General features: G+C 39.1%; 1 protein-coding gene across 2 annotated transcripts in view; it reads right to left on the bottom strand.

Annotated features, from left to right (window-relative positions):
• DDX46 (DEAD-box helicase 46) overlaps positions 1-13,306 on the bottom strand; it is a 70,355-nt gene that overhangs the window by 31,318 nt on the left and 25,731 nt on the right. For both annotated transcript variants that reach the window (XM_011224535.3, XM_019799275.2), the window contains exon 13: positions 12,101-12,183. In XM_011224535.3, coding sequence (XP_011222837.1) covers positions 12,101-12,183 — 83 coding nt within the window. The remainder of the gene's footprint in view (positions 1-12,100; positions 12,184-13,306) is intronic.

Genomic DNA, 13,306 nt, shown 5'->3' with positions numbered 1-13,306 from the left:
ATAAATAAATAAAATCTTTAAAAAAAAAAAAGACTAATTGCCTGACCACATACATTTATTTCTCTTCCCTTGAAAAACCCAGTATACGTTAACAATGCAGGGAGTGTTTTTAAAAATTGCACAAACCAACAAAGACAGTACCCAAGAAAACATAATCCTAAAATGAGAATGAACTAGATTTTCAAGAAGCACCCTATCCTGTCCTTCCTCAAGAGGGTTATTCTTCACCATCCAATGTCTACATAACTTTGAGAGTTAACTTAAGTTCTCTGTAATGTTTTCCAGTAAAGCTTCATAATTTCCTCCAAAAGATCTTATACATCTTTTGTCGTGTTTACTTTTTCATGCTTTTGTAAATTATGTGATTTTTTACTAAGATTTTATTTATTCGAGACAGAGCGAGAGAGAGACAGCACAAGCAGAGCTGAGGGGCAGAGAAGAGGGAGAAGCAGGCTCCCTGCTCTGGATCCCAGGACCCCAAGATCAGGACCTCATCCGAAGGCAGATGCTTAACCGACTTAGCCACCCAGGTGCCCCAAATTGTATGATTTTTAAAGTACATTTTCTAACTTACTGAGAAAAGAAATAGAAATGATTTTTGTTTACTGACTTAATATCCAGAAACTTTATGGTCCTCTTATCAACTTATCTGTAGATCATTTTGAATCTTCTATAAAGACAGTCTTAACATCCACAAATAACATTTACTTCTTCCTTTCCAAACATTATACCTTTTCCCCTCTGGTAAAATGTTGAATGGATGTTAACTATTTTACTTTTTTATATTAAAAGTTTAAAAGTTCTACCAGTAAGTGTAATGGTTACTAGAGCTTTTCTTGTAGATATTGTTTATTAGATATGGAGCTTCCCCACTAGTCTCTGCTGAATTTTTTTTAAAGACTTTTTATTTATTATTTGAAAAAGAGAGAGACAGAACTCACACAAGGGGGGGTAGGGGCAGAGGGAGAGAGATAAGCAGACTCCCTGCTAAGCAGGGAGCCCAAAGCAGGGCTAGATCCCAGGACCCAGGGATCATGACCTAAGCAGAAGGCAGACACGTAACTGACTGGGCCACCCAGGCACCCCATCTCTGTCGAATTTTTAAATCATAAATGAAATTTTATCAAATGCCTTTTCCACCTTTTAGATAACAGTATGGTTTTTCCTCTATTCTGGTAACAGGGCAGATTACATTTTATTATTTTTCTTTTTTCTTTTTCTTCAGAAAAGATTTATTTTATTTTATTTCAAAGATTTTATTTATTTATGAGAGACAGAAAGCATGAGCAGGGGGAGAGGGGAGAGGCAGAGAGAGAAGCAGACTCCCTGCTGGGCAGGGAGCCGGATGGACGTGGGGCTCAGATAGACTTGGGGCTCGATCCCAGGACCCTGGGACCATGACCTGAGAGGAAGGCAGACACTTAGCCAAATGAGCCACCCAGGTGCCTCGATTTTATTTTAGAGACAGAGTGTGTGTGAGTGAGGGAAGGGGCAGAGGGGGAGAATTTTCAAGCAGACTCCCCACTGAGCAAAGAGTCCATTGCAGTGCTTGATCTCAAGACCCATGAAATCATGACCTGAGCCAAAACCAATAGTCAGACACTCAACTGACAGAGCCACCAAGGTGCCTCTTACTTGATTTTTCTAACATTAAACTACCCTTTGCATCTAAAGAATACTAACCTCAATATGATTTATTATTCATTTTAAGAATGTCTATATTTGGTTCCCTAATATAATTTTTAGGGTTTTTGCACCATTGTACATTAAACTATACCTTGTTTGATTTAGACACCAATATTATATTGGCCTATAAAATGAAATTGCCACTATGGAAAAGTTTGACAGTTTCTTAAAAAGTTAAACATAAATTATCCACACAATTTAGAAATCCTACCCCTTGGTAGAGATAAAGACATATGTCCACACAAAAATTTGTGTGCAAATGTTCACAGCAGCATCATTCATAACAGCCAAAAAGTGGAAATAATCCAAAATATTTATCAGTTCATGGATAAACAAAATATGATACACTTCCCTATGACGGAATACTAACACTCAGCAATAGAAGGAATGATTAACAGACTAGAACGTGGACAAACCTCAAATACATTCTGCTGAGTAAAATAAGCTAGATGTATAATATAAGAATTTCATTAAAAAAATGTCCAGAAAAGACAAATCTATAAAAACAGAATGTAGATCAGCAGCTGCCTCAGGCTGGGGTTAAAACCGGAAAGGAGTAAAAATAGGCATGAGGCAGCTTTCTGGAGATGGAAATGTTCTAAAACTGGATTGTGAAAAAAATAAAATAAAGCTGGATTGTGGTGATAGCTGCACAAATGTGTATGTATACTAAAAACCATCGTATTATACATTTAAAACAGGTGAATTTTATGGTATATAATGAGGACTGAGAGCCCTTTCAAAAATAAAAAATTACAGAAGCGCCTGGGTGGCGCAGTCGTTAAGCGTCTGCCTTCGGCTCAGGGCGTGATCCTGGCGTTCCGGGATCGAGCCCCACATTAGGCTCCTCTGCTAGGAACCTGCGGCTTCCTCTCCCACTCCCCCTGCTTGTGTTCCCTCTCTCGGTGGCTGTCTCTCTCTCTCTGTCAAATAAATAAATAAATAAATAAATAAATAAATAAAAATTAAAAATTGCAATGATCTTAAAAATTGTTGAGTATTCACCCTTTTTCATACTTTCAAATAAAATATGATTAGGAATACAACTACTCATGGGGTGCCTGAGTAGCTCCGTCTTTAAGCGTCTGCCTTCAGCTCAGGGCATGATCCTGGAGCTCTGGGATCGAGCCTCACACCAGGCTCCTCCGCTGGGAGCCTGTTTCTTCCTCTCCCACTCCCCCTGCTTGTGTTCCCTCTCTCGCTGGCTCTCTCTCTCTCTTCTCTGTCAAATAAATAAATAAATAAATCTTTTAAAAAAAAAAAGGAATACAACTATTCATTCCTTGAATATCTGGTAGAACTTGTTTATAACAAATAGGAACTGNTTAGGAATACAACTACTCATGGGGTGCCTGAGTAGCTCCGTCTTTAAGCGTCTGCCTTCAGCTCAGGGCATGATCCTGGAGCTCTGGGATCGAGCCTCACACCAGGCTCCTCCGCTGGGAGCCTGTTTCTTCCTCTCCCACTCCCCCTGCTTGTGTTCCCTCTCTCGCTGGCTCTCTCTCTCTCTCTCTCTCTCTCTCTGTCAAATAAATAAATAAATAAATCTTTTAAAAAAAAAAAAGGAATACAACTATTCATTCCTTGAATATCTGGTAGAACTTGTTTATAACAAATAGGAACTGGTGGTTTCCTTGTGGGAAAATTATAAGCTGATTTCTTTAATGAATGTAAGACTATCGCAGTGTTCTTATTTTTGAGTCTGCTTAATTTAAAGCTTTCAAATGTACTGTCATACAAAGAAAGATAAAAGCAAGAAGGGAGGGGTGCCTAGGTGGCTCCGTTAGTTAAGCATCCAACTCTTCATTTTGGCTCAGGTCATGATCTCAGGGTCGTGAGATTATGAGATCGAGGCCTGCATGGGCCTCTGCGCTCAGCAGGGAGTCTGCTTAAGATTCTTTTTCCCCCGGGGCGCCTGGGTGGTGCGGGGCAGTCGTTTAAGCGCCCTTGTTCGGCTCAGGGCGTAATCCCGGCATTATGGGATCCAGCCCAACGTCAGACTCCTCCGCTGAGAGCCTGCTTCTTCCTCTCCCACTCCCCCTGCTTGTTCCCTCTCTTGCTGGCTGTCTCTATCTCTGTCAAATAAATAAATAAAATCTTAAAAAAAAAAAAAAAAAGATTCTCTTTTTCCCTCTGCCCCTCTCCTTGCTCACACGCACTCTCTCTAATAAATAAATAAAATCTTTAAAAAAATAAAAGCATGAGCTTTATGGCATGTTAATGCCCCTTTATTTGTCAAGAAAACAAAACAAAAAGCAATAAAATGTTTTGTTTTGTTTTTTTAAAGATTCCATTTACTTATTTGACAGAGAGAGACAGCAAGAAAGGGAACACAAGCAGGGGGAGCAGAAGAGGGAGAGGGAGAAGCAGACTCCCCGATGACCAGGGAGCCCAATGCGGTACCCAATCCTAGGACCCTGGGATCATAACCTGAGCCAAAGGCAGACGCTTAGCAACTGAGCCACCCAGGAACCCAGCAATAAAATGTTTTAAGACAGTAAAAGATTAATCAAGCTCACGGAAGCAGAATCCCATACTAGCAGTGACGAAAAGTTGAGAACAAACCTGTTCTCCCTACACAGAGGTGAAAGGTGGGGTACCAGAATAAGGAGCACTGATACAAGGTCTCCTTAAGAAGCTATCCGATCACCCGACCTCCATCTAACGGCTACTCAGTCAGGCAATGGGCCTTTCTCTCACCCTCACCAAAGACCTAAAGGTTTAGCTTCTGGACAGAATAAAACAAGAGCATGAACTGGATGAAGCAAGGATAACATCCTAAGAAGAAAAGCATTAAGCAAACTCATAATGCTCAATGCTGAGGCTCCCACCTCTCCCTCAAGGCCTCCTTCCCAACCCCAAACAGGAGACAGACCTTCATATTCCAGGGAGAAGACTGGCCAGTATTTCTCCAGGGACAGTCTGCCCAGCCCAAGAAGAAAAGCAGAAGATAGTCCCCAACCAAAAGAAAGACCCAACCAGATCACAACAGTGAAACTCAAAGTAAGTAAGTCCTGCTCTGGTGTACAGAGAGCTTTGAATTTTAAGCTGCCCTTTCTCCACCCCTTAAACATAAGTAGATAACTACAGATTCTCACACATCTACAGAAAGCAGAAACCAAAGCAAATAGAAAATCAACTCAGAGGACACAAATCCTATGCAGGTAGAAGGCAATCTTTAAAAATGATTCATTTAAATGAAATCTTGCCATTTGCAACAACATGGATGAACCTAGAGTGTATAATGCTAAGCAAAGTCAGTCAGTCAAAGACAAATACCGTATGATTTCACTTACATGTGGAATTCAAGAAACCAAACAAAGAATAAAGAGAGACCAGGGGGGAAAAAAAGCAGACTCTTAAATACAGAGAACAAACTGGTGGTCACTAAAGGGGAGGCAAATGTGGGGATGGATGAAACAGGTGAAGAGGATTACGAGTACGCTTATCATGAGGAGTACTGAGTAATACCGTACTGAATATCATACACCTGAAACTAATATAATACTGTATGCTAATTACACTTCAATGAAAATACGTTTAAAAAAAATGAATCACTTACATGCTCACTTCAGCAACACATATACTAAAAAAATTGGAATGATAGCGATTAATATGGTCCCTTCAAGCAAGGTGCACAGAAATTCGTGAAGCGTTCTATTAAAAAAAATCATTTAAGAAAAGATTTACTCTTGGTTTACAGAGTTTTGGGCATTCCAACAAGGTGAGAAACAAAGGGGACTCTTTGTTGATCTCAGAATGATGGATCCTAGGACAGCAGCTGTATGTCAAGCAGAGAGAGAACTGGAACAGGTCAACAGGCTCTGAAAAAACTCCTTAAGGAAGATGAAACAAACAGAAAATTTGACGTGTTTCAACTACTTGATAGATTTATATAACTAATAGAGTTTGGCATTTAATTAGTTTTAAGTATACAAAAATCCAGCCAACAAACATAAAAACACAATTATCTTTAGAGAAAACAAAAAGTTATAGAGGAATGTAAAAATAATCAGTTTAATACACTGCCCAGCTCTGAATAACATTTAGATTGCCATAATGTTATATACTGATCCAATTAAAACGGCAACACAAATCTACTGAAAAAAATAAAGGATGAAAATGATGTAAGAATGTGACAGGAGGAAGGAAAACAGAATTTACATTCCCCCGTGGGAAGTCAATAAGTAATATCAAAAATAGAAAAATAAAAAGGAGAAGTAAAGGCACACTATTTAGAGAAGTAGAATATCAAAATAATCAGCTAAGAGATTAAAGAGAAAGTAGAGATGGGGTACCATTAAACCTACGTGCACGGGTAAGCGTCAAGACTAAAAATGTAAAAAATGAGATCAGGGATTACTCTGCGCAAAACCCTCCAACGTAAGTGCACCTGGGTGGCTCGGTGCGTTGAGCATCCGACTCTTTTTTTTTTAAAGATTTTATTTATTGGGGCGCCTGGGTGGTGCAGTCGTTAAGCGTCTGCCTTTGGCTCAGGGCGTGATCCCGGTGTTATGGGATCCAGCCCCACATCAGGCTCCTTAGCTATGAGCCTGCTTCTTCCTCTCCCACTCCCCCTGCTTGTGTTCCCTCTCTCGCTGGCTCGCTCTCTCTCTGTCAAATAAATAAATAAATAAATAAAATCTTTAAAAAAAAAAAAAGATTTTATTTATTTATGTGACAGAGAGACAACCAGCGAGAGAGGGAACACAGCAGGGGTGTGGGAGAGGAAGAAGCAGGCTCCCAGCGGAAGAGCCCGATATGGGACTCGATCCCGAAACGCCAGGATCACGCCGAGCCGAAGGCAGACACTTAACGACTGAGCCACCCAGGCGCCCGGAGAATCCAACTCTTGATCTCAGCTCAGGGCTTGACCTCAGGGTTGTGAGTTCAAGTCAAAAAACAAAAAACCCCAAAAGCCTCCCAATATAACTCATCACATTAAATTAAAATCCAAATTCCTAGCCCAGCTGTACAGGGTCTTACATGTTCACAACACTACCAGTACATCTCTTTCTGTCCTCATGTTCTACTCTTTCCTACCACATTCCACGTTCTTTACTCCGCTCAGGGGGTCACTGGCCAAGTAAGCTCCCATGTCAGGCCATTTGTACTGGCTCTTTGCCTGCAACATTTTTCTACCAAATATCCCCATGGCTCAATCTCACTTTATTCAGGTCCCAGTTCCTATGTCATCTTATCAGCAACGCTTTTCTTGAATTTCCTACATAAAATGACATCCCTTTCAGAATGACTGAAGTACATTAATGAAAATTAGGAATCATTAACCATGCTTGGTTTTATAACATGAATTTGATAGTAGTATCATTGCAAATTCACATAATGGTCTTTAATGTTTCCATCTTTTAGGACATTACATACAAAGCATTGTGACTTTCACATATCTGATCTTAAACAAGTCGAAGGACTGCATATTTAGTCTCAACTTCTCATTTTATAGATGTATAAACAAGGATCAGACAATTCACATCAAAGCTCCACTGTGGCCTTGAAAATCTCTTCAAAGAATACACATCCTGCCTTCCTAGACTATTCACAAATAACCTTTAATTTTCAGCATATGCAGAAGGACAATATGAAAGGATAAAAGTTTTCTGGAGAACCAAACCTAACTCCTTTTCTTGTCATAGTGCAGAGGAATCGTCCTAAATAAGCTACAAACCCCGTGCTTCCTGGAACAGTGTGCTGCACATGGGAGCTTAGATTTACCTTATGAATATCTATTACTGCTTAGAGTCATGAAGATGCCTCTAGAATGACCCTAATGATCACACACTCTTTCAGTGACAACTGGTCTGTGTTTCGACTGCCTTGGCTATCAAACTGGGAGCTATCAGACTGGGGACTACTGATTAAAAGCTGTTCCTGAAACTTTTTAGTATGTTTCCTCTCTCACTCCACACAGATACTTCAAGTCAGCTATGATCTGCCAAGTAAGTTCATAAACTTCTCCTTTCACACTCATAGGCTAAAACTAAATTCATCAGTCCAGTCACTAATGTTTACAAAGGTAGCAGTGTTCCCACTTTTTGTTCATTCAACTCCTGATCCCTAGCATATGCTCCTTTTAGAGACGTTCTAAAAAATTAACATTGTCTTGTACTTCTCTTGATGATGTGCAATGCTTTTCCTTACCCTCAAGAAAATAATTTGCTACCAAGTTGTTTTTTTTTTTTTACTCACCAATATAAATAACCCAATCCCAATTTTTAGATCACAAATAGGGTCCTTGAGATGTTGCTATCTATGCTGGTAAAAATTACCCTGGACTAGATCGTACTATGAAGAAGGAATTAAACGGGGCGGTGGGGGCAGGGGTTGGTCAAATGTCATTACATCCCTGAATCTGTTTCCTCTAATGTAAAGTATTACATTAGACTTAAAAATAAGTTTACAAAAATCTGTCTATTTTCAGTACCTCAATTTCCTTAAGTAGCAACCACGTTATTCATCAGCTGTTTATGCACCAAACCCTTCACCAGTGGCCTCAAGAGAGAGACTCAGAAATGCTGAGGTGTCTAATCATCTACCTAGAGACCTAATTTTGATGCCAATTTGAAGACAGCCTTCAAAGTTACAGTAAGTGAGCTCCTTAAGATGACTAATGCAAGCATGGTGCTTTACAGAGTACAACTGACAAGCACATTTACTCTCTCACTTTACTATGTGATTGGTATTTTTACGAAAGTGAAAACTTGGTGGGGCACCTGAGTCGCTTGGTTGGTTGGGCGTCTGAATCTTGGTTTCAGTTCAGCTCATGATCTCAAGGCCGTGGGATAGAGCCCTGAGTCAGGCTCCGAGCTGGCACGGAGTCTGCTTGGGATTCTTTCCCTCTGCCCTTCAACTGCTCTCTCTCAAATACATAAATCTTAAAAAAAAAAAAAAAAAGAAAAGAAAAAGAAAAAGAAAGGAAAGAATAAAAGAAAGAATGAAAGTGAAAACTTAAGTAAATGTCTTCAGAATCTTCAGCTCCCTTCATTTTGTATTAGACATAGGCATGAATAAATTTAGGCCAATTAAAACATTGTCTTTTTTAATAAAAACAGAACATGTAAATAATAATTTTTTAACTGAGAGGAATATTATTTACATATATTCCATAGTGTAAGGAATACAGCTCCATAGTGGCTAACTTAAGCTAAATATTAATTTCTGTATCTAATTTTCTTCTCTTACTCTTTATTTTTACTAAATTAAAAAAGAACCAACCCAGAAACTATGGAGCAATTTCTCATGGAAAACTACTTTTTAGTATCCTGTCAAATGCCACTTTTAATAGATTCCAATTTCAGATACAGGAACAAATGGATTCCTAATCTACTCTTCCGTTGTCTTTGGTTCTAAAAGGAGTTCACATTCTGTTGCAGCCCTTAGGAAGATGTCCACTAATAAGTACAAGTTTTTCATCAGTAAATTAAAAAAAAAAAATCAGTAAGGTTTAAGAAAGAGGTAAACTTTTCTACTACTTGTGGTCTTCTTAAGAAATCCGGTTATCTGAGGTACCTGGGTGGCTCAGTCAGTTAAGTGTCTGCCTTCGGCTCAGGTCATGATTCCAGGGTCCTGGGATCGAGCCCAGCTTTGGGCTCCCTGCTCAGCAGGGTGTGTGCTTCTCCCTCTCCTCCCCACTCATGCTCTCACTCTATTTCTCTTTTTCTCTCTCAAATAAATAAATAAAATCTTTAAAAAAAAAAAAAAAGAAATCTTGTTTTCCTTCACATTAAAAACTCTACTTTTGGCGCTAAAAATGTTAAGTTTAAAACATAACACAAAGATTTGCCTGAGCGCTTTCAACCTGCCAGCCTGTTCATGCTTCAGTGCAGAAAAGTAGAGTCCTGTACCTTCTGCCCATGCCATTGCACAACACGTATACTTACTGTACATTTACACTCAGAAAGATACACATTCAGTGGCTATGATTTAATTTAGTTCCCAATTTTCATTACTTTCTTCAGTACAGAATCATGTCTGGAGGCATACCGCCTGCCCACTCTTCTCTACATAGAAGTCACTGTACGGAGGTGTACCAGCTTTGATTCAAACCGAGTGCCTTTACTTGCTTTGCACCCAAATAGTGCTCTGTGGCACTGACCCAAACCCAGCACTTTTTAACCAACACTACAGCTCACAAAATAATCATTAACTTACTTTAAATTTCTTCTCTTCGACAGGTTTCAGTGATCAACAAACTATTACTCAGCATTTCTCCCTCAGGTACTTACAGAGATGTAAGCACTAACAGCAAGGGATGATTCACACTCTGTGCACGAAATGCTGTTTGACCTCTTTCCGGCAAAGCTTAACTGACTGACCAGAAAGGCCCAATCACCAAACCTAAACTTAAACACTACCACAAAGTCTAAAATTTCCCAGGATTAGGAAAGACATTAAAGGGATCTGATTCTGTCTTCCATCTGATTTATCAATTCCTTCTGCTCTTTTTCCACAAATGGACCACCCTGCCTCTACCCAAACACATGGATGAAAAGCATATTCAGTATCTGCCCTCCTCCCACAATGGAACCTATTTCATGTCCAAATAATGTTTATCCAGCCCTTTCTCACATTATGCTCAGATCCAGCTTCATATAACTTCCCAAGTGGGTCCCAGGTCTACTCCTCAATGACTGTTTCATATGAAAGACTTTTTTCAAAGGGTTAAAGGATGCTATCAAGTCCTCTACTCCAAGCTAAATATTCCTCTTTTCTTTAACTATTTCTTTTTTTTTTTAAGATTTTATTATTTGACAGAGATAGAGACAGCCAGTGAGAGAGGGAACACAAGCAGGGGGAGTGGGAGAGGAAGAAGCAGGCTCCTAGTGGAGGAGCCTGATGTGGGGCTCGATCCCACAACACCGGGATCATGCCCTGAGCCAAAGGCAGACGCTTAACCGCTGTGCCACCCAGGCACCCCTCTTTATTTCTCACATGGTTCAGCCGTCACCATAGTCCAGTTTACTCTTACGTGCTCTTCTATATCTCATTTAGATTGTGACCCCTAAATCTAAACACACGCACTATATGACCAGTAATACATTTCTTGAAACTTACGTAAATAAACTGAAAAGATGAAAGACCACTTTAACTGTGTCCCTAATACTCCATTTCAATTAACACAGTTTGCGATAGAAAATAAATATTTTTGGCATCCACAGCACACTGATAACTCGCATTCCTTATCTCATTAATAAAAACACCACCTCCTGGGGCGCCTGGGTGGCTCAGTTGTTAAGCGTCTGCCTTCGGCTCAGGTCATGATCCCAGGCTCCTGGGATCGAGCTCCGAATAGGGCTCCCTGCTCAGTGGGGAGCCTGCTTCTCCCTCTCCCACTCCCCCTGCTTGTGTTCCCTCTCTCACTGTGTCTCTCTCTGTCAAATAAAATCTTTTAAAAAAATAAATAAAAATTAAAAAAAATTAAAACACCACCTCCTAACATGTGTCCCTCTAAGTTTTTAGCACTGAAATTTTGTATCTAAGCAAAAAGTGTGTATGAGGAATATGAAAATCTAAAGTAGACAAATGCTCTGGGCCTTCGTTTTTTACATTTGGAGAATGTAAACAGCACGTGCTATATTGATCATGAGGTAATTAAAAGCATGAAATAAAAGAATTTATTTGAAAGGACAATGAGAGTGTCTGGGTAGCTCAGTTGGTTAAGCATCTGCCTTCGGCTTAGGTCATGATCCCACGGTCCTGTGATCAAGTCCCACATCCGGCTCCTTGCTCAGCAGGGAGCCTGCTTCTCCCCCTCCCGCTACCCCACCCCCTGCTCCTGGTCTCTCTCAAATAAATAAAATCTTAAAAATATATATATATGTAGGGCACCTGGGTGGCTCAGTTGGTTAGGCAACTGCCTTCCGCTCAGGTCATGATCCTGGAGTCTCGGGATTGACTCCCGCATAGGGCTCCTTTCTCAGCAAGGAGTCTGCTTCTCCCTCTGACCCTTCCCCCTCTCATGCGCAGGCTCTCACTCTCTCTCAAATAAATAAAATCTTTAAAACATATATGTGTGTATACATATATATATATATTTTTTAAAACATATATATGTGTGTATATATATACATATATATATGTATACACATATATAAAATACTTTAAAAAAGGACAAAGAAAACTATAAAATACGAAAGCTTAAGCTTCTATTATCAGCACTCCAATTCTACCAATGATGGTTTTAAAAGACTAATAGGGAAAGCCTGCACAAATACCTTCTGAACCAGTTTTATGAGGAACTCAAAACATAAATATCTATTTCAATTCCATATGTCCTCAACTTATTATATTACAGCACAACAAAAATGTGAGAATTTCAGACCCCATACGAACATTTCATTCTCATGGCAGTTACAAGGTTTATTTTACAATTCAAAACACTAAGACATTTAGTGATTACCTGTGGTTCAAAACCCATGTCAAACATTCTGTCTGCTTCATCTAAAACAACATATGTCACTCTTCGAAGATTTGTGACCCGACCTAGGATGAGGAAAAAAAATAAAGACAAAACGAAAACTAAAAATCAGTCACAATTCATTTTATGACTACCAAGAACTTTAAAAAACTGTAAAGGGAACTAAAATGCCTGACTTAACCAGAGGGGTAAGTTAGGTATGTTTAAACAGTGAAACGAAATTTTGGTCTACAAGATCTTAATCTAATGGCAAGTACTTTCTGACAATGGGTATATGAGGCCCTTTATTTTGTCAAACTCGTCTCTTGCATACCATCATAGGGCCTGAAGGACCTGTAAAATTCAGAAAACAGCCCTCTCCAAAACACATCATAAAACTAAGACTGAGATGAAGCATCGAGCCACATCAGCCATTATCTGACAGCATCACCTAGGAAAAAACATATTAGAGATTACAGCGTATGTGTGGAAAGCAAGTTCCAGTGCTAACTATTTTAGATGCAGAAAACCTCCTTTTTATATTAATTTATAATCTACTTCCATATAGTTAGAAGCTTCTAATGGGCATGTCAAGGTATTAATGAGAAGCTATTCAATATCATTAGGTAACTGAAGTACTACACAAAAACTTTAAATACCAAATGTTTTGCATATATACATTTTTCTATACAAAGACATAAATTCAATTTTATTATGTGCTCCCACTGGTTTAAATAGTTGCAAGGCGTTCCTTAGCCAGCGAAAACTAAATACATACACAGGAAAGCCTTTCTAAAGGATTAACGCAAACATTTCTATCAAATGATGAATCAATCACCTGGCAAAAACATGTATAAAATAGTTATTCAATATAAATCAAAAAGACAGATAAAGGAAAAAGGTAAAATTAATCAAGATGAATTTCAGGAGACTTAATCAATGCAGCATTGAGAAAAAACAAGGGATTATTTTATCAGTATTCAATCCAAAACTTTTCGTATGCTGTACAGGCACAGAGATTTATCAAACAACTTCAATGTCACTTTGCCAACATCATGGAGAATTAGAAGTGAATGTATACAGAAATTCAAGCAGAATGCTATGAGAAACATGCATTACTCACAGTTTTTAATACTCTATTATGTATATACTGAGTACTGCGATGGAAACCTTTGAAAGCATTTTCTTCAAAAAAAATAAGAAATGAAG

Source organism: Ailuropoda melanoleuca, chromosome 3 (assembly GCF_002007445.2).
Source record: "Ailuropoda melanoleuca isolate Jingjing chromosome 3, ASM200744v2, whole genome shotgun sequence".
Taxonomy (NCBI): Eukaryota; Metazoa; Chordata; class Mammalia; order Carnivora; family Ursidae; genus Ailuropoda; species Ailuropoda melanoleuca.
The sequence above is the reverse complement of the archived record's forward strand: the minus strand, read 5'-3'. Positions and strand labels throughout refer to the sequence as shown.